General features: G+C 51.8%; 2 protein-coding genes across 15 annotated transcripts in view; one reads left to right on the top strand and one right to left on the bottom strand.

Annotated features, from left to right (window-relative positions):
• Positions 1–293: 293 nt before the first annotated feature.
• LOC111161876 (PML-RARA regulated adaptor molecule 1) lies at positions 294–7,574 on the top strand. Of its 7 annotated transcripts, XM_022525924.1 has the most exons (10): positions 294–537; positions 2,416–2,859; positions 3,046–3,775; positions 3,860–3,923; positions 4,000–4,076; positions 6,549–6,603; positions 6,708–6,816; positions 6,962–7,124; positions 7,204–7,237; positions 7,330–7,574. In XM_022525924.1, the coding sequence occupies exons 1-10, from the start codon at positions 535–537 to the stop codon at positions 7,370–7,372; spliced, it is 1,722 nt and encodes a 573-aa protein (XP_022381632.1). In that variant the 5' UTR covers positions 294–534; the 3' UTR covers positions 7,373–7,574. The 7 variants fall into 7 exon arrangements, with proteins under 7 accessions (XP_022381632.1, XP_022381630.1, XP_022381628.1 ...); XM_022525922.1 differs by having other exon boundaries at positions 2,416–3,775; positions 3,988–4,076; XM_022525920.1 differs by having other exon boundaries at positions 2,416–3,923.
• A 1,083-nt stretch (positions 7,575–8,657) lies between these two features.
• Positions 8,658–23,470, bottom strand: part of LOC111161812 (heterogeneous nuclear ribonucleoprotein M) — a 41,366-nt gene continuing 26,553 nt past the window's right edge. Inside the window, exons 10-17 of one of the 8 annotated variants that reach the window (XM_022525787.1) lie at positions 23,205–23,306; positions 21,866–21,910; positions 21,346–21,423; positions 17,409–17,507; positions 14,187–14,240; positions 11,392–12,194; positions 10,712–10,763; positions 8,658–9,084 (exon numbers count right to left, since the gene is read on the bottom strand). In XM_022525787.1, the coding sequence (XP_022381495.1) occupies positions 8,921–9,084; positions 10,712–10,763; positions 11,392–12,194; positions 14,187–14,240; positions 17,409–17,507; positions 21,346–21,423; positions 21,866–21,910; positions 23,205–23,306 (1,397 nt within the window). In that variant the 3' untranslated portion in view covers positions 8,658–8,920. The remainder of the gene's footprint in view (positions 9,085–10,711; positions 10,764–11,391; positions 12,195–14,186; positions 14,241–17,408; positions 17,508–21,345; positions 21,424–21,865; positions 21,911–23,204; positions 23,307–23,470) is intronic. The other 7 variants (XM_022525791.1, XM_022525789.1, XM_022525790.1 and 4 more) reach the window with 7 other exon arrangements.

The raw sequence follows: 23,470 nt of genomic DNA, 5'->3' as shown, positions 1-23,470 counted from the left end.
CAACCGTCCACGACCCATGTGACATGTGCACCTCTAATAGGGAAGTCCTGCTCGGAGCTGAGAACCCAGCAGTGGGGAAGTGGGGAAACGAGGCAGGCGGATGAGGCAACAAGAGCCGGCAGAAGGGCCACCCATCGCGCTCTCAACTCCCGAGTCTCCGGGCCCAGAGCTCCCCTCCCAAGGAGGCCCTCACAGCCACGCACAGAGTCCTCCCCGGAGACCACAAGTCGGCCAGCCCCCAGAACCACAGAGTCAAGCAACTGGTGACCGTGTTGGGCATGTGCTGACAGCCAATACAAGCAGCACGGACACCACGGAGACAGCAGCAGGCAGGACAGGAACTCAAGCGCCAGGCAGGATCTGGGGACAGGCAGAGGCTGTCTCCGCCTCCTTTCCTTCCTCCTCTGCCCTCCCAACCCGGCCAGCATCCCCCACCCGCCTGGGGCCCGTGGAGCAGAAGCCACAGTCACTTCCTGAAGGCAGCAGCCCAGCTCAGGTCCCACTTGCCCTGTGGCCCATCACCCGCCTGCAGCCATGGTGAGTGAACCCCCAACCCTAGGCGACCCCACCCCACCCGGGGAAACGGCAGAGACCATCACAAAGACCGAGGTGGGAAGCTGCCAGGATGTACCACTGGGACAGCTGGAGCCCCAAGGGGCCTGTGGCCCAGGCTGGGACTGGGACTTTAATAGGGGGACAGGCAGACAGCCCGGACTACTCTTCTCCCAGGTCAGCATGAACAGCGACCTGGGGACGGGCCAGGGTGAACAGAGGGGCTTCCTGCAGGTGACAGACTGGGTCATGTACCTGCCACCCACCCCCACCCCAGCAGTCACCCGAGACGTAAGCTGCTGACCCTGATTTCTCTAGTCCTGTGCGTGACCTGGGAATCCTTCCCCCAACCCGCCTGGAGGGGGCCTTTAGTAGACGCATTTCAGGCCCCAGGTGGGAATCACTACCTTTCCTTGTTCTCTGGATGGGGAAAGTGAGGCACGACCAGGAGCACAGTCCCCGTGGTTCTGCCCTAACCACCCACACCCCAGTCTCCTAGGGTCCAGGTGAAGCCAGGCCTGGAGGCCTGCAGCGGGGCCCCCTCTGGTCAGAGCAGGCCTGGCCTACGGGTGTACCCCACCTCTGTCTGGGACGGAGAGCATGGGGCTGGTGGAGACGGTGTCTGGGACATGAGGTGTGCCACCAATGGGGCACGGGCCCAAGCGGGCCGCTGCTTGGGCCGGCCTGCTGCTTCTCCTGGGTGCCATCCACTGGGAGTGCCCCGACCACCAACAGAGGGTATCTGGGGCTGTTAGAGTCTGACCCCACGTGCTTCCAGGTCTCTTGTCTCTCCACATCTCTCTGCACGAGTCTGTGACGATCAGACTCCGCGTGGCTGAGTGTGCGCCTGTGCACCCTGTGTATTTCAGTGAGTACCTACCGAGCACCAGCAGCGTGCCGTGCTTTGGGAGGACAGCAACAAGGGAGCCCAGTCGCTGGCCTTCCACTGGGGCTGAGGGGCAGAGAGAACAAAAACAAAAAAGCCAAGGCACACCAGTGAAACAACGTAAAATAAAACCGTATGATACACAGTGGCAGGCACTGAGAGAAAAATGTAGGTCGGGGAGAATGGAGAGTTCTCCGAAGGGGAAATCGGTTTTTTTAAATGAGGGTGGTCTGTGAGGAAGGCGCCTCCAGTAAGAAAATATCCGCAGAGACCTGCAGGTGGAAGAGGCAAGAAGCAGACTAGGGGGAGAAGTGTCCCAGGTAAGGGGCAGGACGAAGGCCCCAGAAGAGGGGTCGGGGCTGGGGGGAAAGGGAGCAGGGGTGAGGCGGAGGGCAGGCCGAGGTAACCCGGTAAGGGAGACGGATCGGCAGTTTCGGGCCTTCAGGATATCTTTAGCTTTTACCGTGGGGAAATGACGCAGCGCGGCCAGATTCGGAGCAGAGGCTGTTCCTCCGGCTGCTGTGGGAGAGGGTTCTGGCCAGAGATGGGGGTGCGGGGGGCAGAGTGGAGGCAGGAGACCAGGGAGGAGCCTGCGTTCCTCCAGCCAGCACAACAGTGGCACAGGCAGTGAGAAATGGCTGGATTCTGGATAGTTTTGAAATTAGACGAGAAGGCACTAGGGACGTGGAACGCGGAAGCACAGGACATCTCAAGGACACTCAGAACACTTCACCAACCGAAAGGGAGGGCTATGGGAGCAGCAGGCTATGGCAGAGCATCGGGAGGCTGAGTTCTGATGGGGGCGAGGTTGAGGGCATATGCAGTGCCTCAGAGGAGATATCGGGACTCCGGGGAGCCTGGAAACAAATGTGGGAGGCCCTGGCCAACAGGAGAGCAAGCCAAGGACAAAGGATGGCCAAGAGGGCCTAGGAGAGACCCTGTGTGAAGCCCCGCCTGACTGGCTCCATGTCCCTTAGGGGAGCCATCAGGACTTCCGGAGCCTTCAAGCCAAGTTCCAGGCCTCTCAGCTCGACACCAGTGAACACCCCAAAAAACCCCCAAAGCCTGAGTTCAACAAACTTCTAAAGAAGTTTCCACCACCTGAGCCAAGCGAGCATCCCAAGAAGCCCCCGCAGCCCAGCTGTAACGATCTGCCTATGAAGCCCGCCGGACCCGAGCCGAAGGAGCCCTCCAAGAAGCTCCCACAGCTCAACGCCCCTCAGAAAGCTTTGCAGCCTGAGCCTGGCCATCCAGCCAGGCCCCCCCGAGAGCCCAAACCCAGTGCCCTCCCCAAGAAGCTCCAGCAGCCTGAGCCCAATGAGGCCACCCCAGACCCCTCACAGCCTGACTTCGGTACCTTTCCCAAGAAGCCCCCGCCGCCTGAGTTCAGTGTGCACCCCAGAAAGCCCCCGCAGCCTCAGGTCGGTGGCCTCCCTAAGAAACCCCTGCCACAGCCCGAGACCAGTGAGGTCCCTCAGACGCCCCCCTGGAAGCCTGAGCCCAAAGAGCTCCACCCCTACTCCTCACAGCCAGACCTCAGTACCCTTCCCAAGAAGCCCCCGCCGCCCGAGTTCAGTGTGCACCCCAGAAAGCCCCCGCAGCCTCAGGTCGGTGGCCTCCCTAGGAAATCCCTGCCACAGCCAGAGACCAGTGAGGTCCCTCAGACGCCCCCCTGGAAGCCCGAGTCCAGTGAACCCCACCCCCACCCCTCGAAGCCTGATTTCAGTACATTTCCCCAAAAGATCCCAGCCCCTCAGCTGAATGACTTCCCCAAGAAACTCCTGCACCCTGATTTTGGTGACCTCACCAGGAGGTCCTCAGAGCCTGAAGTCAGTGTGTTTCCCAAGCGGCCACGGCAGCCTGAATGCAAAGTGCCCTCCAAGAAGCCAGAGCTGGAGATCCTCCCCAGGGTGTCCTCAGAGCCCGAGTTTGGCCTGCTCCCCAGCAAGTTTCTGCAGCCTGAGTGCCAGCCCCACCGAAAGTTCTCGCAGCCTGAGTCCAGCGCTTTGCCCAAGAAGTACCTGCACACTGAGTTCCTTGGTGGTCTCCCTAAAAAGCCCCCCATCCCCAGCTCTGTTTCAGAGAGCTCACTCCCCAGTGCGGTCACAGGCTCCCGCCCCAGGCTCCCACTCAGCCCTGGCTTTGGAGCCAGGGAGCAGAGATCAGGAGCTCGCTCTCATAGTGGAGGGTCGAGGCTGGGCCTCAAATACGGCTACCCACCCCGGCGGAGGCCTCTGCCCTCGGTCAGCAGCCTGGGACCCCCTCCAGCCAAGCCCCCGCTGCCCCCTGGCCTCAGGGATGTCCAGAGCTTCTGGAAAGCCACAGCCACAGCCACAGGTGGGTCACGGCAAACCAGGCAGAGAGCTGGGGAAGAGGCTCCCTGGCAGGGCCTGCCTCCCTCCCGCTCTCATCCCTCCACAGCTCTGAGGAGGACCGGTTCTCCTGGGATCCACATCCAGGCCCAACAGACTGAAGACATCTGGCAGTGAGTGTGGGGAGTCCACGGGCCCTGGCGCAGATGGAAGGCTTGAAAGAGGCCCTTATCTCAGGTATTCCTCCAGGGACCAGGAAGAGGCCTATGAGCTGTATGACGACGTGGAGCCCACGGACGACTCCAGCCCCAGCCACAAGGGCAGAGGTTTGTTGGTGGGGCTGAGCCCTCAGCCAGACCATCCTGCCCAGGCATCTGGGCACCATTCATTGCAAGGGCATATTCTGCCATGCAGCGAGTGTGACGCCAAGGGACAACCCATCTCCCTGGCAGTGCCAGGGGACAAAGTAGAGGGCAGGAAGGACCTTTCAGAAAGTCAGACCAGCTCCTGATGGACAGAACAGGGAGGTAGGGCAGCCCAGAGGCCAAAAGCCAGGAAGCATAGTGTGGCCAGGGCAGGGGGTTGGCCCAGGGTGGTGGGAGAGAAGTCGTGAAAGAGCAGTGGAAGAGAAGAATCAGAGGACTTGGTGGCCATGTGATGCAGGGGTGAGTGGGAGCAAGCCAGCTCATGACATGGATGAGGCCCAAGATTCACCCCAATGCCTGGGCGCAGAGTGGAGGTATCCGTCAGCGGGGGACAAAGGGTCAGATTCCACAGACCTGTAGTGCTGGAGGTGCTGGCTGGACGTCCAGCGCAGACTTGGGCCTGAACTCAGGCGTGGGCTGGAGCCAGAGACCCCTGAGCCTGCAGGCCTAGACAGTCTGTGCTCTGGGGGTCTTAAGGAGCCTTGTCCCCTCTTCCCAGGTGGAGAGCGGGGTAATGGCAAAGCAGACATGTCTCCAGCCCAGCTGCAGGGTTAACGCCTTCACCAATTTTGAATGGGGGAAAAAGGGACTTGCATGCAAGCCCTGTAGGTGAGGGTCACTGAACACGCACAACCGCCCGCCCCCACGGCGACAGCATGCCCTACAGACAAAGTGAAAGCCTGAGGACCCGAGAAGCAACCTGCCCCAGTCCATACCGCCAGCACAAGGGAGCCCAGGCCCTGTGCTCCCAGACTGTTTCCTGCACTCTCTGGAAGGAGAGTTCTTCCTACAGGAGAACCTTAATTATCAAGGGTGCTTTGGGATGCTCCCCCTTCCCCCCTCCCCTCCTGCACCAGGTGTGCTGCCTCTACTACTCTTCCCTGAGCCCCTTCTGCTTCTCCGGGGCGTTCTTCAGGGGCTACTTGCAACACCCTCCGTTAGCAGAGCTTCCTGGCAGGGCTCCTTCTGCTTCCGCTCTGGTGAGGCTCTTGTGGCTGGGATCTGGGGGCCGCTCTTGGGGTCACAGACATGGGGAAAGGGAGTAATTGGCCATTCTTCTTCCAGCAGCCTTGCAGGCATGGCCCACCCCTTCCCCAATCCCAAACAGACCAGGAACCCACCTCTGCTCACTGTCCCTGCCTGTGGACAATCGTCTCCCCATTCCACGCCGGTCATTCTGCAAGCCTCCAATCAAATAGACCTCTCAAATCTCTCCCTTCTTGAAACACTACGTGTGGGCCCTCGCTGGTAGTATAGATTGTCCAAAGGCTACTTTGCCCTTTTCAAGTCTAGCCACTCATTCGGCCCCACTTTGGAGTGGTAGCAGGCCCGCTGCAGAGGTTCCTCACACCGCTGGGGGCTGCCCTGGAGGCCCTGGGGCCTATAGACCTAGCTCTTTCCCAGGATCTCAACAGGTCCCCCTCAGAGCCCGCCTTACCGGCGTGACCTGATCAGTCACACTGCCAGAAGTCTGGGCTGCAGGTGTGCCAAGTCTGCACTGCACCGGTTTTGCAGGGGCCCTGGGATGCCTCTGGGAGAAGGGGGAGCAGCGGGAGATAGTGTCCTGGGTAAGACTGTAGATGGCTTCATCATCTGAGCACTAGGCCAAGGCTGGAGTCTGGAGCAAAAAGCTGGCGGCTTCAGATTCTGGATCCTTCTTCACTCCACTGGTATTCATGAGGCTCTTGCCATAAGCCAAACCCCTGGCCAGCAGGTTCCTCGCTGGAAGGCTGGCAGTTTGCCAGAAGTCAGCCCTCCCCGGGGTGTGGTGGGGGGCGCGCAGGGGTACCCTCCCAGTGTGGTCTCAGCAGCGGCCAGGCCAGTCCGGGAACACCCCCTTCATCATCCCCTTCTCAGAAGCCCACTTCATTTGCTCTAGGAAATGCTTTTGCCTTATATTTGACCCAGATCCCATGACATTCCCAGAAGCCAACCTAGTTTTAGCAGACAGACATGAAATGGCCTCAAAAGCCTGCAAATAAATCCTGCCTTTATCATTTCCAGCCAAATGACCTTGGAGCAGGATTGCTTTACCCCTCAGAGCCTTTATTTCCCTCATCAGCAAGCTGGGAATGACAGCACTGCCTCTGGTAGTAAGGTTGTTGTGACGGCTGAGATGAGTTACTACAGTAAACAGTTTCTGCCGTTCCTTCATGCAGTAGGAGTCCGGAAAACAAGAGGCAATCCATTAGAATTCACAACCCAGGAGGCAGGCCTGGGGAGAAGACGGACAGGTGGGTTGGGTGGGGGTTGGGAGGGGATGGATGTCCCGAGAACTGAGAGGGAAGGCTTATTCAAGATCAAGCCAGCAGTGTCGAGAGGGAGGCTGAGCCAACAGTCCCGACCCTAACTCACTGCTGTGACTGCTCCCAGATGAAGTGCCATCTACCCAGCAACCCCCCAGGCCACCACAGGACCCGGAACTCAGGTACCACAGGGCAAAGGGCATGGAACTCAGAGGGGCTGAGCTCCGGGAGGACCGGAAGGGGGCCCCGAGGAGCACATCTTCCTCAGCAGCATCCAATTCCTCAGGAGAGAGAAGGCCCCCCAGCCACAGCACTTGCCACCCGCAGACCCGAAGACCCTGAAGAAGATCCGGAAGGCAGAGAAAGCCGAGAGGGAGTTCCGGAAAAAGTTCAAGGTGTGAACACCAGAATCCTCCAAACAGGAGCCCTGGGGATTCTGGGCACCGCCCCAGTCGACCAAGGCCCCAGAAATTCCATCCTTAGAAGATGGGGTTCCTGGGGTGCCACATAAAACAAAAGCTCTAACATACCCCTTCCCAGTTTGAGGGGGAGATAGTGATTCACACAAGGATGATGATCGATCCCAACGCCAAGACGCGTCGTGGGGGTGGCAAGTACCTGGGGATCCGGCGTGGGGAGATCCTGGAGGTGATCGAGTTCACCAACAAGGATGAGATGCTGTGCCGGGACGCCAAGGGCAAATGTAAGTCAGCCAGGCCAGAAAGTCCCAGAAATAGGCCACCACCAGGGCTGGGAGCTTAGCTATCCCACTCTCTTTGCAGACGGCTACGTGCCCAGAACAGCTCTACTACCCCTGTGAGTGCTGGCCCTGACTGGGGGTGACGGGGAGGGTGGGTTGGTGAGTGGGCCAAGGTGACTCTTACTGACCAAACTGTGCTCTCTGCTAGGGAAACGGAGGTGTATGACGATGTTGGCTTCTGGGGTATGTAGATGCTCTGGGTAGGCTAGAAGGGACCACAGTGCCTGGAAGGAGGTAAAACCCCCACCCCATTTCCCCGGGGGCGGCTCATCATCCGTTTACGGGGAGAGGAGTCACTGCAAATCACCCTTCCTCAGCAGACCCTCTGGAGAGCCAACCATCGCCCCAGGAACGGTAAGGCCCACCGGTGTGGACACCCAGGACCACCGGCCAGCCCAGCCACCCACTAACACAGGAGTCTTGGATCCCAGATTGGCAGTCACAGAACCACCCAGGCTCCTGCCTGCCTACATACACGAACCACATAAAGCTCCTATTTAAAGCAATTCCTGCTTCTTGTCTTTTCTCTCCATCCTGACTAACACACAGTAGAGTCCCGATCAAAGAGCTGGGGGTCTTACCCTTCAGGAATAAATAGCAGGAGGGAAAGTGTGGCAGGGAGAAGGTAGCAAGGGTAGGGCACCATGACCAAACGTGACAAGCAGTGGCTGCAGCTCCACACAGGCTGCAAACAGCCGTCCAACCCACAGGGACCTAGGTATGAGATCACATCTTCGGGGAGGGGTGACCCAGTTCTGACCGAGCTCAGGTATCACGCTCAGCCTAAACGGCTACAGGACTAAATGCACTCAGTAACCCACACTCCACTCGTCTGCTACTGCCACAAGGAACAGACCACACCCCCGCACCGCCCCCCAAGCACACACAATTCCTCTGCCGAAAGCCTACCGCCCAGTGTGATGCTATCTGGGGGTGACTGTGTCTCCGTAAAAGAGGCCCGAGAAAGTTCCCCTGCCACTTCCACCATGTGCAATTGCAGAAAGTACAATCTACAAACCAAGATCAGGTTCCCTCACCAGACACAGAATCTTGGACATCCCAGCCTCCAGAACTGTGAGAAATTCATGTTTGTTGCTTATAAGGTGCCCAATTTATGGTATTTTTGTTATAGCAGCCAAAGAAGACTATGACAGAAGCCAAACTGGAAATGAGCCTAACACAGTGTGCCCCAGATAGCCCGTATACAGGAGGGAGCGAGAGCGGCTCTTAGGACCACTAACCCCCGAGTGCTCTGATGCCGGCGCTGGAGAATGCACGTCACTCGGGACTCAGTTTCCAGTAAGAGCTCTCAAGTGGCCAGGGTCCGTGTCCTCCACCCCCAAGGGTCCACAGACTCAGCAAGAGTAGGGGTGAACCCCCCCCCCAGTGGTCACAGCTCCGAGGGTAAGAAGACGACTGGTTCTAGCTCCCCAAACCGCAGGCGGGTGCCCCGCAACACACACACAAAAGGCAAGCATCTTTTCAGGAACTGGTATTTATTATCAAAGTCATATTCGATGTCAACAAGATGCCACAACTACAAAAAAAATTGCGCACATTGCAATCTCAATGCAAACAGTCAAATGGAACCCCAGTCATTAAAAAAGTAATTCAAATTACCCCAAAAAGCAACTGAATTTTTTAAACATCTTTATACATCCAGCCAACAAATTAAAATGGTTAACAAGAAAAAATACAAATTCAGAGGTCTGGTATCGATGTTTAAAAAAGGCAACTGCTTAAGCATTTCTATCGATTCGAACATCAATCTCTCGGCCACTCAGCTTCATCCCATTCATCATCCGGCAGGCTCTCTCAGCCACCTCTGGCGACTCAAACTTAACCACACCGCACCCCTTGGACTTCCCATTCTCCATCTTGATGTCGGCATACAGCACGTGGCCTGGGCACAGGGAGGGAAGAAGAGACCACAACTCATCAGGCAAACCCAGAGCTCAGCCTCAGTCTGGGCTCCACTCAGTCCCGATCACCTGTTGGATTTCGGTGGACAGAGTCAAAAGGGAGAGCGGCTCTGGCACACAAATGCTTAGAACACAATAGCCGGAATCCGGCGACTATGGCCCTCAGCCATGTTGCCATTCTTCTGCCAACAGGACAACAATCTGACCCATGATAAGCCTCCCTGGCAGCTTCAAATGCGTACCTGTTCACTTAAGAAAGTTGTAACGGGGGCTGTGTGAAGCCAACCTTATAGGCGAGTTTTACAGAGGCTTCACCCTCCAGACCCGACACCACAGCAGTTACGAGGCCGTCATGATAGGACGGACGCTTCCACACTGTGCACTGGGACACAGGCTGCGTCCTGTCTCCCCAGTGGGCTTCACATATTCATTCAAGCACTGGGTAAGCATCCAGGTATGTGTCAAGCACCACCACGAAACAAGTCTATAGAAGAGCTAAGAAGGTGACCGTGAGTAGCCTATGCTAGGGGGCCCTTGTTTCTAAAGCCATTAACTCAGCCCAAGGGAAGGTGAACATCTAGAGGGCTCCTCACGGGACACTTCTGAAATACTTAAGTTCACCGGAAGGAGACTCTTGCTGTAACAGCTCCATTCTGGAGAATGGCACTTGCAGCTCAGGGTTCAGGGACAGGAGGGAGATGAAAGAGGAGGGGCGAAGGTACAAAGAGGCGAGTGAATTTCTCTCCCTGGCAGACGGGTACCTCCAGGCGTCTGAGACAGGGGAGTAGTAGCCTGATGCAACCCGACTTTTCAGAATCCCTACTGCCGCGGAGACGGAGGAGCGGGGAGAGGGCGAGAAGGCTCACTACGGCTCAAAAGCTGCCCCAAGAAAACCAGGAGAAGCCGCAAAGTGGTGCAACCGGAGCTCCCAGTCAAACAGGAAATGAGAAACACCGAGGCGGCCTCGACCAGCAAGCCACCCGGACTTCTGGCTTAGGTTCCAGGCTCCCACCTGACACAGGTAAAAGAACAGAGGTGGTGGGAGTGAGGGGCAGGGATTCACCCTGGGACAACTTCACTTCCTTTCAGCCACACGGGGAGACTTTCAGAATGGTGGCCCAGGTGCCAGGAAACCACAACCAGAGCCCCTCAACCTCATTCACACATAAGCTCGCCCCTGGGAACTTCTGGGCAAGTGCTCTTCGAGGCATGAGCCAACAGTGTGGTGGCAGAAAGCAACCTCATCTCAGATGTTTTTACTCAGCTTTGTCACGCAGAAGCCATGTGACCTTGAGAAAGTGACTTTGCCTGTCTCATCTGCAAAATGGGGACATCGCTGCCTTTCAAAAACCATGAAAGGAGAAGGATGGGGTTGAAGTTGAGAACACGGGTGAGAAGTGTCTGACACATAAGAGGAGACTCAACAACCTGCTTGAGTATTTGCACAGGCAGAAAAATGGCAAGTCCCACTGGTCCTCGAGTCATGGCAAGTGGCTGTGAAGACCAGGATGGGAGATTCACTGCACCCCTCAAACGCATCACTAACAGCTAAGGTTCCTGAAGCCACAACACATGGAAGCACCTAGAAAGCCTTTCTCAAACACTTACCACATTCGTTGAATTTGTCTTTTAGCATCTTCCATGTAAAATCAAATGGGAGCTAAAGGGAAAAGAAGAAACTGCTGAGTGATACAACCAAACCCTAATGTCCTAATGCATAAACACCAGGGTCTCTCTGAGGGAACTTTCAGGACTTGTTACACCAAGAAACAAGGTGCCCTTCAAACAGAGATGATCAGCAGAGAACAAAACACAGCTGTCTGGAATGAGATTCAAAACGAAGCGTACTCCCTTGTGGCATTAACTGTCTAAGGGAGAATCATGCAGAGGATAGTCGCCTATGGTAAGCAGCCTCCAGACCATTCAGTAGTAACCGAAGGTGGTCACGCCGGTATAAAGATACTGCAGATACAGCCCTCTGTCCCTCTGTCCCGCCCAGGTGCAGCGGCTCTTCAAGCCAAGGGAAATCAACAAGCTAGGGTTTCTGAGCTCACTGCTCATTTCCACCTAGCAGTCCAAGAACCCGGGGCTCCTGCCGCACAGAGTTCCTTATGCTCTCCCATTCCCTCCTTATCCTACCAGCACCAGACTCTGGAGACAGCAGCAAAGTGGCCTTACGTGCTGCTACTCTGCTTCCCTACCAGGGGCACCAACTCTGACTCCAACCTGCCCCCCTCCTCCCTCTGTGCCTACCACCAGCACCACCATGGTGCTGAAGAGCCACTTACATTTCTCACAAATATCTGGCAGGCCTTCCTGGCCACCCCAGGAGCATGGCCTCCAGCTCCGCCAAAGGAACCTGCGAAGCTTCCTCCGAAGTTGCCACGCTCCATCTCGATGGCGCGGTCAAAGCTGGCACCGCCACCGCCACCCATGGCCAGGCCCATGCGCTCAATGCCGGCGCCTAGGGCTGGACCCATGGCAGGACCCATGCGCTCCAGGCTATTGGCGCCCATTCGCTCCAGGCCCATGCGCTCCAGGCTGTTGGCGCCCATTCGCTCCAGGCCCATGCGCTCCAGGTTGTTGGCGCCCATGCGCTCCAGGCCGGTGGCCATGCGATCCATCACGGGGCCCATGCGCTCCAGGCCAGCCCCCATGCCTGCGGGCACCATGCGCTCCATGCTCAGGCCCATTCGCTCGATGGCAGGGCCCATACGCTCCACACCAGAGCCCATGCGCTCAATGGTCTGGCCTACACGGTCGATGGGCGCGGCCATGCGCTCAAGGCCGAAGCCCATGCCGGCACCCATGCGCTCCACGCCAGACCCGATGCGCTCCATGGTCTGGCCCATGCGCTCGATGCTGGAGGCCATGTGGTCGAGGCCCAGTGGACCCATGCGCTCGATGCCGGAGCCCATGCGCTCAACTGAGCCCATGCGGTCCATGACCAGGCCCATGCGCTCGATCTCAGAGCCCACACGATCCATGCCATGGCCCAGGCCTGCGCCCATGCGCTCCATGCCGGCACCCCCAATGCGGTCAATGCCAGGGCCCATCCTCTCGATCCCAGGGACACTGCCTCCACCTCCACCTGTAAGAGGGACACAAAACACAGGCAGGTATCAGGGACTTGCACACTTGTGCGCACACCATGCCAGGAGGATGACCTGGGTGCAGAGGCTTAGGCACTTCACAAACTCAACCACAGTTCAGGAATTAACTCCCCCAACAAGTTACCATCAGACATCCCTCAAATGTCAACAACTGTTAAGGCAGGACAGTGAGGACATCATTCTTCCTGTTTCTGTGACACAGCTGAAATTTCCATAGTAAAATTTAAAAAAAAGAAAACCCACTCTGGAGGACTTGTGTCCACATGTATCCCGAGTTACTCTGGAAGCACCTAGTACTTGTAACTAGCTTTGTGAGCTATGGTTGTCAATTCCCAAAAATGCTGAGGTCTCCCCACCAAATCTAACTGAGAAACGCTCTCCATGAAGGAGGCTTGGAAACCCCACCCTGAGCTGGTCAGCCCGCATGACAGATTACATGAATTATGTGTGACAATTCAAGTCACTCACAACCTCTACCTCTCCCAGCTTGTCCCTGCTGATGGCCAGGCTGGCTGCATTTCCTTAGCACCTCCAGGCTTAAAGAAGCTAGTATACAGCCACGTAATTAAGAGGAGATAAAGAAAACAAACACCAACACAGACCCTCTATGTGTAGAGGGATGGAGAGCCGCTCCCAGGGAGCCTTACTCTGTGAGGAAAACCCCCGAATGACTTGTGTATAACTCTGCGGGCTCTGGAGGAAAAGAAGTCGATGCACTGCAGAGCAGATCCTAGAAGAGGCCTAAAATCAGTTCTCAAGGCCATGGCTGAGCCAGACGCATGCTGGCACGCCAGCAATGCAATGACCCTGTGATCCTGCTAACTCTGGAGGAGGGTCTGGCTCCACCCCCAAGGCCACCACCCGCCACCTCTCCATATGCAGAGCATGGGGTCCTTCTCACTTGAGCTTCACCACCGCCACTACTGCCACTGCCACCTGCCTCTGAAAAAGGTCACCTGAAGCCCACAGCCCACTACTGACCCAAGCAGCCCGTCCAAGAGGTAAATTCAAGAAAAGGAAACTCAGAAGTTTCTGAGTCTCTGACTAACCTCACATACCCCTCCACTTCTCCATGACTATCTCCTTAGTCATGCTAAAGAACAGCACACCAAGTGGCAAAATAGAAACACAATTTTAAGAATATTAAGGCTTTCAGAGCAAAATTTCTCAGAAACTATTTTTTAAAAAGGCAAGATAACTAGAAAGGGCAGGTAGCATGCTCAAGAACATCAGAGATCGGGCTGACCCCCTGGATGCCAAAAGCAGCAGAGAACAAGGGGAAACGGTGCCCACGTGGAGTTTTAGATGGAGAGCACCACAGAAATAACCAGCTAGCGGAGTTACCAAGGAAATGCCAAGACACTCAGAGCCACTGGGGGGTGGGGGGGGTCAAACTGAGAAAAGTGCATTTAGTTTTAAGTACCCATAAAAAAACGTGTATTAAGGGAAGGGTACATTCCAAAATGTTTACAGCGCTAATCACTGGGCAGTGTGACTGCAGATATCTACTTTCTGCATGATTTTCTGAATATTTATCAGTACACATGTACACTTTGGTAAGCATTCGTTAGGGATGGAACTAGTATACTTTCATAATCCGGTATTTACTTTTAGGAATTTGCAATTTTATGGTATTTAAAAACAACAAACCCCCCAAATTGCATGGATATTATTATGACCACAATGGCTAGCACTTACACAGCACTTATGTGGGTACCCTTTTCTATGCATTAACTCATTTACTCTGCACAACAACCCTATGAGGTAGGTACCATTATATCCCCATTGACAGTATAGAAAACAGAGAGGTACAGTAACTTGCCAAATGTCACACAGCTAGGAAGAGACAGGGCTGGTTCCCACCCAGGCAGTCTATTTTAGAGCCCACACTTTCCACCACTACACTCTACTATCCCCGGTAATAACAGCCTATTCTAAAAATCAAAACATCAAAACTAAGCGTTTCCTACCTCCTCCCTGCTTTGCAATGATCTCTCCTCTCTTCAGTGCATTACTTAGGATTTCTAAGGAAATCAGGAAGAAAAAAAAATTAGCCAAATTTCTCTATGGTAACAGAAATTTGTTTATTACAGATTCCAGAGTAAGAATATTACTAATTTAAAAATAAAACAAGGAAAGGGGGAAGGGGTTAAGAAATACACATACACAGACAGATCATTTTACTAGAGTAAGAGTCCTTGATGACGGGTCATGATACCAGGATCCCATGTAGCTCCAGAGTCTGAGGCCCAGTTGGCAAGACCACCTGGGAATGTGCCCAGCAGAGTTAAGAGCCAATGTGCAACAATGAAGTGAACTTAGAAAATCAGAGCAAGAATGGAGCCAGCAGCACAGTTTTCTAAAGCTGGTCCAGACCCTCAGTACAACTCAGGCTGAAGCCTGCACTCCCCCACCAGATCCAAGCAACACCTCAGTTACCCTCCAGCGAGCTAAAGCTGTGGCTATACTTACTGCCAAAACCCTGAAAACCAGCAACTGTGCGCAGTGCTTAAGTATGACCTCATTACCAAGTCGTGCCTGGAAAGACTCCAGTAAGCTGAGCCCACCGGCCCCACCTAGAAGGTGCTGGGTGTGATGACGACTAAGTGACAGACAAAGCTTCAGGAAAATAAAAACCCAAACTCATCCAAAACACGTTCAACACCTTGTCCAAAGCAGAAAACACTGTTGCTTGTTTGCCAACATTTCATCCAAACCTCTTTAAAGTCTAACGCTATATGGTTAGTATACTAGCTTTAAAAAGATTCCTCCTGGCCTTTCCCTGTGTCAGGAAACGTGTACCCACCCCCCTTCTCTGGTCCCAAAGTGTGCTCAGCAATGTGGACAGAGAGCCACAAAGCACATCTCATGTTATGACCGAGACCACAGAGATTAACCCTAATCCCACAGCTGTTTCTGGTGCTACAACTACCTGTGACAGGAAGGACGTGGGAAAGCATACCAAGAAAAACAGACCTCTGGCCTGCGAGCAAGCAGAGCTTACTGACTTGGTGACGCCTGCAATCTTGCTCAGCATACCCAGGCCCCGCTTCACGTTCCTAAATTGGCACTGAGATCAAAAGATTCCTTGCAAAAGCTCCACAACTGGCACACCACTGATTTGAAGAGAAAGAAAAAATTCTTTTCATGGCCATTCACAGACCTCCCTTGCTCTGACTCTGAACTTGAATCTGTTCTTCCTACCCCAGGTAGACCCTCACCTCCAAGCCTCTGCACCTGATGCTGTCAGAAGTCCTCTCCATCTGCCAGTACACCCTCTAGTTACACTGAGCCCTCTCACACCCAGCCTCCTCTAGCTTAAACTCCATCTCCCACCCAGTCCTGCACTCCTGCTCGGACTGCTCTCAGCAGAACACTTCTATCAACCCCGTGGAAAATGATCACCTTTGTGTGTTCCTCACCCTGGAGGCCAAGGGCCTGGGAACCAACACCTTCATTGGCACCCTCACTAAGCCACTTCTATGTATGGACTTAGGGTGCTGCCCTGAGTCACTAAGCACCGTCTCCTCAACTGTACCACCTCCTTCAAGATGAAGGATCCCTTATCTACATCCCTGCACCGCCAACAACAGCGGTTTACAGAAACACGCAAAGATCTACTGCCCTGATGGTAGAGCAGGGACACTGAATGGGGAGACACTACAGAAGGTAGCACCAAAACGATTCAACTTTCAAGTGAAAAAACCGAGAGGGAGAGAAATCAATCAATGAACAAACAAAACAAAACACCCATCCAGGCCAACTGGTCTGAAACCCAAACTTAACTCAGACACCTTTTACTAAATTGGGCGTGATCATAAGGAGCAGCAGGGACTTCCAGAACAAAGCCCTTTGCTCCTGCACTTTGGGAGGTCTCATGACAAAAAAACAAGACAGTCTCAATCAGAGAGAAGGTGGCAAAGTAGGAGGAGATAGCAAGGCCTACAGATGACATTTCTATACAGGTCGGGACTGGGAGTTTCCTGTTGCCATGAGATATGACCTCACCAGATCTACCCCTTTTCCACGAACCAGGACAAGGCCACCAGCCTCCTCACAGAGGCTGAGAGGCACCAGAGTGGTAAACGATTAAAGGCCTAAAGCAGGAAGAAGTGCCTTTGAAAGCAAAGTCATGTGCCATCTTGTTCATCTCACCCTCGTTATCCACAATTTGCTACCTGCAGCCAAATGACAAGTTTTTAAATATTTTTTTAAATATCCTGCTGTTGCAGGACACAAAAACAAAATCAATCATAGACAATTAGAAACTTTTGGCTGACCTAGTCACATAACTCATCCCCAAAATTCTAAAGCTTTGGAATAATCTAAAGCAGAATCAGTCAGTCATATGAGACAAGTACAAGGAGGAAAATAAGGGTAATCTTCCTTACCAGCCTGGTAAGACACAAGAAAATCCTTCCAGCTACCTAACTGCCAGCAGGGAAAAAGAGAAACAAGTCTCCACCAGACAACTCTAATCTGAGGAAAACAGTCTCCAATAGTTCCTGATTTTCTTGGAGAACACAACACAAGGAAGACGGGAGTCCTAGAAATAATCTGCAGAAGAATCTGGTCTCACTGATGAGCTGGATGACAAATCTTTCTAGGACCTTCATAAATTCTAAGAATATATCTAATACAAATTTACACAAAAGGGCTTAAAATCCGCACACCTAACTCAATGGGTCCCCCAAAAACAGAGGCTGAGCACTCTGAGGTGGGCCCCTAGAAGCTTCACTACGGCCCAGTGCTACACTGAGGCCTGCCAGCATCAGAAAACTCCCCCAGTTCCCTGAAGCCTCTTTTAAAGGCACCGGCAAGCACACCATGCCGTCTGTTAACTAGACCACAGTGCCCTGGACAAGGGAACTCACACCCCACTCAGCAGGGTCTCAGAAACCTCTACCACTCCAGAGAGCCAGTGCCATGTAAATGCAGCGGTTTTAACTCCCATAGCAAGCAAACACCTTACACCAATGCAACCAAAGAAACCCCTTGGAAGGACTAAAGAAAAACAGTGCTATGGATACCAGTAAAAAAAACTCAAAGACCAAAACTTTTTACCTAGGTCTAGAAAACTTTCGATTTTTTAAGACTATGGAAAAACAGCTGACTTTGCCTAAAAAGAACCTCTGACCTGAGCGTGAGCCTGCACCCCAGGGGATGACCCCGCCCACGTGAGGCCTTCTTACCCATTCCTCTGCCAAGGGGCTCGCCAAAGCTTCGAGACATTCCCATCTTGTTTCTGGCAAAGTCTCTCTCAAATCCTCCACCCATGACACGCTCCATCTCTGTGGAGAAAAACAGTACCCTAGGCCTTTCCAGGAATACCACCGTGTTCGACATAACAAATGCACTACAGGTACACAACGGCCACCACCAAGTCAGGATGTTCGCTCTTCCTAAAGAGAAACCATCATCTGCCTTCTTTTCCTTAAAAGTCACCTGAACTGAATCCCTGAAAACTACCTACCTTTAATCCATTAAGGACTAACTAACAACTTCCACTAGAGCCCCCGAGCGCGGAAGGCACACCAAGCACCTGCTCCCACACCACGAGGCACGGGCGCACGTGTGTCAAAGGCAGGCTGTGGAAACCCGCACTTGCAGGTACTTCCCCCGGCCCCGCCCCACCCAGGGCTCTCCGTGGTGCGAGGAGTGCACGGAATCTTCACACCAGCCCGCAACACCACGCCCCTTCACAAAGAAAGAAGCTCAAATGCCTTAGTAACTTGTCTAAGGCCACATGCCTCGTGAAAGGGTGAGGCAAAGGCTGGAACCTAAGCCCAAGGCAAAAATCCATGCTCTACTGACACAGGCACATCCACACAGAACACAGAAACACGCCTGCGTGTACTGGGCCTTCTCTAACAGAGGTGGTTTCATCTACACACAAGTGTTGGTAGTAACCTCATTACTTTTTTCTACACTGAAATCAAGACTTATGTTTTGCAAAAGTCTCTTAAAAACAAAGGTCTTGGGCACCTGGGTGGCTCAGTGGGTTAAGCCTCTGCCTCCGGCTCAGGTCATGATCTCAGGGTCCTGGGATCAAGTCCCTCATCGGGCTCTCTGCTTGATAGGGAGCCTGCTTCCTCCTCTCTCGCTCTCTGCCTGCTTCTCTGCCTACCTGTGATCTCTGTCAAATAAATAAATAAAATCTTAAAAAAAAAAAAAAAGTTCTTGGGGTGCCTGGGTGGCTCAGTGGGTTAAGCGTCTGCCTTCCACTCAGGTCCTGATCCCAGGGTCCTGGGCTCCCCACCAAGCAGGGAGCCTGTTTCTGCCTCTCCCTCGCCCTCCGCCTGCTGCTCCCCATGCATGTGCTCTCTCTCTCTGTCAAAAAAATAAATAAAATCTTTAAAATAAGTAAGTAAATAAATAAAAACAAAGGTCTTTTAGCTTCTGTGGGAAAAGCCTTACCACAGCTGTCACCTGCTGGAGAAAGCCTTTGATGATCCCATCATTGGCTACTTCTTTCCTCTAAATCAAGACAAGATGTGTATCTTACTGTGTCTCCCTCCCACACTGAGAGGTCCTTGAAAAATCTAGTTAATTACGTTGCTCCTTAGAAATCAGGTAAACAAGTGCTATATAATGACCACCTTTTATTGCACAACTACCAAAAATGGTTACATGCAGCTCAAGTCCCTACACTTTCAAAGTGAACACGTCTACCAATGGGGTGGAAGCAGGCTAGCCATCATGAATTACGCAGCAGAGGGGCACCTGGATGGCAGTCTCTTAAGCGTCTGCCTTCGGCTCAGATCATGATCCTGGGGTCCTGGAATCAAGCCCTACATCAGGCTCCCTGCTCATCAGGGAGTCTGTTGTCTGCCTCTGCACTCCACCATTCATGCTCACCCTAATAATAAAAGTAAAAATCTTAAAACAACAACAACAACAACAAAAACCAATGGTGCACTTGCCATGACGAACTTGCTATCATAGTCTGAATCAACCCAACTGAACCTCGGTAGGCTGGTGCCATGCCATCTGCCGAAAACGTAACCACCTTGCACAAGCCTGCGTGTGGTCAGTCCACAGAAGGGAAATCCCAGAGTGGCACTCTTAACGGACGAGGCTCTGCTGTACTCCTTTAATTCCTTATCATAAAGAAAGCAGCACTCCGCCCCCTTGAGATAAGGTAGTCACATGCAGGTATCAGTCTGTCAGCAAAGGCCTCAGAACTCATCTTCCCAAACAAGAAGAAAACTAAGCAGAACTCGTCTTCCCAACTGTTAACAGGCTCTACAGTTCAGGGAACCCTCTGTGAAGTCCAACGAACTACCAAGAAAGAGAGTTCTCCAAGTCAAATACTGTGTCATTATCACTGTCTGGCGCTCAATGACTTTTTAATTTGTAATTTTTAACATCCACGCTATCAGGACTTGACCTGTACTGCTGATTGGCCCTGAGAATCATTTCTAATTAGTCTGATGTCAACACCTACCACCCTGGTAGATACGTTTTGGTCACCAACTAAACATTAAATTAAATCCAAAACATCTTTATCAACTTTTCCTCTGATAAAGCTGATTGCACTCAAAGCTCAGAACGCAGCTCAAGCAGAAGTCCCTGCTGTCTGCTGCAGCGGGTAATGAGGAAGGACTCAGAGTACCTGCATCTGAGAACATCTAAGAACAAGGCATCAAAACACATCCTCTCAGTGTGGCTCTCCAAGGGAATCAGCTCTTTGAACCTTTGATCACCAAGCCGAGAACTGTGACTGTGGCATTCCACCTGCCAGGTTACGGGGGACTTTGGCCACATGGCTCAGCACAGCCCCACCCCACCCCCATCCACATCTAAGCCACATCACTCCACTCCTCAGAGCAATAACCCCACCTCCTAATGACTCATCTGTTTTGAGTAAACACTTTACCAAGCCAGACTCCTCCAACTCTCACTTTTTATTAGAATTCCTATACACATTATAAGCTACAGGCTAGCCTGAAAGTACACTGGAAATGCAGACCTTTGTCCTCCATTCCTAATGGTGAGGACTTCCCTACTTCTTTTTATCATCATCTAGAACCAGGCAAATCCATGAAGGGCGGTTTAATCATCAGAATTTTCTTTCTTTCCAGTCTGACAGTTACAGTCTATCCTAGGCAGATAGATGCTCTCTTGCTCTCTGTCTTCACATTAAAGGATACCACAGGTCAGCAAAGAAACATTTAAATGCAAAACATTAAGGACTTTCCATCCCAGGGAAGTTTAAGGGAAGCAACATCCCCACAGGTTGGGGAGGGGGGTGGTCAAAGAGTCAGCCAAACCCCAACGGATTTCAGAAACACAGTCTGCAGGGTTTCTCAAGGAACACTCTACAGCCCCGCTGAGAAGGGGCTGATGCCCATGCTGGAGGCAGTCCTGAAATGGCAGGATCACAGTGTGACTAAGAGCCAGGCTCTGGAGCCAGAGAGCCGGGATCCACATAAATCCCATTATTACTAGCCATGTGACCTTAGGCAAGGCACTCTCTGGGCCTCAGTTTCTGATGAAATGGTGATACAAGTACCTACAAATCATGTGGTTCTTGCAAGCACTAAATGAAAAACCAGTTACTATGATAATATATTTCTAAGTCGAAAGCTCTGTTAGATGTGAAGGACAGTACACCAAAATGTGCACTATGTAACTGCTAAATTAAATCAATGTCTCTGCTCACAACTCAGAGTTATCAGAGCAGATAATTAAGAGCTGATGCCATCCAGCACTTTGGGAAAGATAGGAATTTGCTCAAAAACCCCAAAGAAACTAAAACTAATCCCTGACACCTGAAGACAATTTTAAAGTGAGCAAAACATAACCACAGGTATCTACAGGATGCTTGCTAGTGCTGGAGACAAGAAAAAAGCTTTACTATTTTACTGGGTAATTATCGGGGAGGTTCGGAAAACAGGACACACAGGTTAGTGACTAACGGGATTAACACTTACCTACTAGGAAGTCTGACTTCTGAAATACAAACTTGTGATTTTAATAACACTTAAGGCAATTCAGAGACATCTAATTCAATAGAAAAGTGGAAGGGGCAATTATTCATTAAAAATGGGTGTGCTGCCTCAAGGACACCCAAGAGACAAGAGCGAGCAGGGGCAGGTGGAAGCAGGAAGGAAGCATGACACTTACCATTTATTCTGCCCATGTTCATCCCTGATCCAAATCGACCCATGTTTTCCATACCGCCACCAAAAGGTCCCTCCATGCCTGCAAGAGACATTCCCATTTAAGTACCGTTCCAATGACACCGCTTACACTAATCAGGAGAAAGGTTTTCACAAGTTTCACCCTGAGCATTTCCTGCCAGGAATTTCCTTACGTAGTGTAAGGGCTTTTGGGGAAAAAATGCTAGTCCCCTGCCTAAAAATCGCCATCATCAAAAAGCTAATCTGATCCAACCCCTTTAACAGACAAGCAAACAGAGGCCCAGAGAGATGGGAGTGATTTGCCCAAGGTCACAGAGCTAGTTAGTGAGAAAGCCAGAACCAAAAGCCAAGATACGGGTGCTGGAAAGACTGATGGGTATTTCTAGGCTCAGACTTTTTGGAAAACAAAGAGAGAATTCATGCAAGGCTAAGGGAAAAGAGAAAGGTGAGAGAAAACCATACCTAAAAGTGATTACATTTGTACTTCATTTTAAATCTCTTACCTCCCATTTTATTTATTCCAAATCCTATGCCTTCCATTCCCATTCCTTAAAAAGAAAAAGTCAATGCAAACTAAAATTATGTCAAAGCAGTAACGTTTGAACTTAAAAAGCACAAGAAATTCCACATCAGCAAATGAACAAAAAATACCCTGGTTATGTATATATTTTAATTGTCAAGGAAAAGGGGGACGGAAGGGGGTCTACCATCTCACCTGTCAAACTATCACGTTCCAAGAAACTATGTCTTTAACAAAAGACTTTAACAAAATAATCACCACATGACTCAAAATTCTTTAGGGCCCATATACAGTTTTAATAAATAACCAAGTCAGACTACTTTAAACATGATATATAATCACAAACTGAACACTCACTTTTTGAGAAGTTTATTTTAGGGAACGTAAGTTTAAAAATCTCTTTTTAAAGATAAAATTCCCTGAATAAAAAGCAGTTCCTAAAGACACTGAGGCTTCCCTCCCCACCATCCCTTTCTTCTTAGGCATTAGTCAGGGCTCGGGGGCGGGGGCGGGACACTCATAGGGCCAAGCGAGAGGATGGTCCAGGGTGCTGAGGTAAGCCCAGAGTTTAATCTGGGAGGGAGACAAGGGATATGCAGAACTAACAAGTAGCAGGGTGAAGGGACATCCATCCTACAACTCAAAGGATTTCAAGAAAGACCTAAGTCTGTGGTCATAAAAATGAAGTAATTCTTAATAGTATATAAATGCCTCATTGCACAGAATGAAAATGCTAAACAGAATTTAAAGCCTATTCTCACAGAGCTTTCATTCACCAATTATTGCTCACCTTCTTGAGCAAAGACACACACTGAACACCATGCCTCTGAGGCCTATGGCAGCTATGCTGTCCTGTAATGAGGCCCTCCACGCTTTTTTATATCCATCAATGCCCCTACCATAGTCTAGAAGCCGTATCCACACCAGGCAAGAGCCCAAGGGGTGTCTGCGTAACGTAACAGACTGGCAGTGCTGTGGTCCCATGGTCAGAGACCTATAGTCTCTGTCACTAACTGATGGTGTGACCTTGAGCAAGACCAACTCTCTGGCTTGTCTCCTCTTATCAAACAGCTTAACTATCTCGGCTTGGAAGGTCATGAAAGGCTAAACTGCAACCTATAAATAACTTTAGGAAAAAAGGATTCAATTTAGTAAAAATACAAAATACCACTTTTATCAAAATGAATCAGATAAATAAGGAGGGAGTTCTGCCCCAATGAAATCTTTATTCCATTTGAAGTACTCAATGTCCAATTATCCCAATAGCTCACTCGAGCTAACTAACTTGCCCAGACACCTCCACAGCACGCTGTCGTTCTCACCTGCAGGTCCTAGGTTTCCCATGCCAAGGCCTTTGTTCAGGTGATTGGCATCAATCGGCTGTCCTCCTGGGCCTAGCCCCATGCCAATACCACCAAGTCCATCTGAAAAGAAAAGAGAAAGCTCTGTGTAGAGTCCGCTTAGAAAACCGTAACCTTCCAAGGGAAAAGGTCTTTTTTTACGGTGTTGTCAATGTCACACTCCACTGCCATCCTCCCACCTCCACAAGCAAACCCAGGACCTAATTCATATTTGGGGGCTGCCCCTT

Source organism: Enhydra lutris, unplaced genomic scaffold, assembly GCF_002288905.1.
Source record: "Enhydra lutris kenyoni isolate GAN:26980312 unplaced genomic scaffold, ASM228890v2 scaffoldscaffold86, whole genome shotgun sequence".
Taxonomy (NCBI): domain Eukaryota; kingdom Metazoa; phylum Chordata; class Mammalia; order Carnivora; family Mustelidae; genus Enhydra; species Enhydra lutris.
The sequence above is the reverse complement of the archived record's forward strand: the minus strand, read 5'-3'. Positions and strand labels throughout refer to the sequence as shown.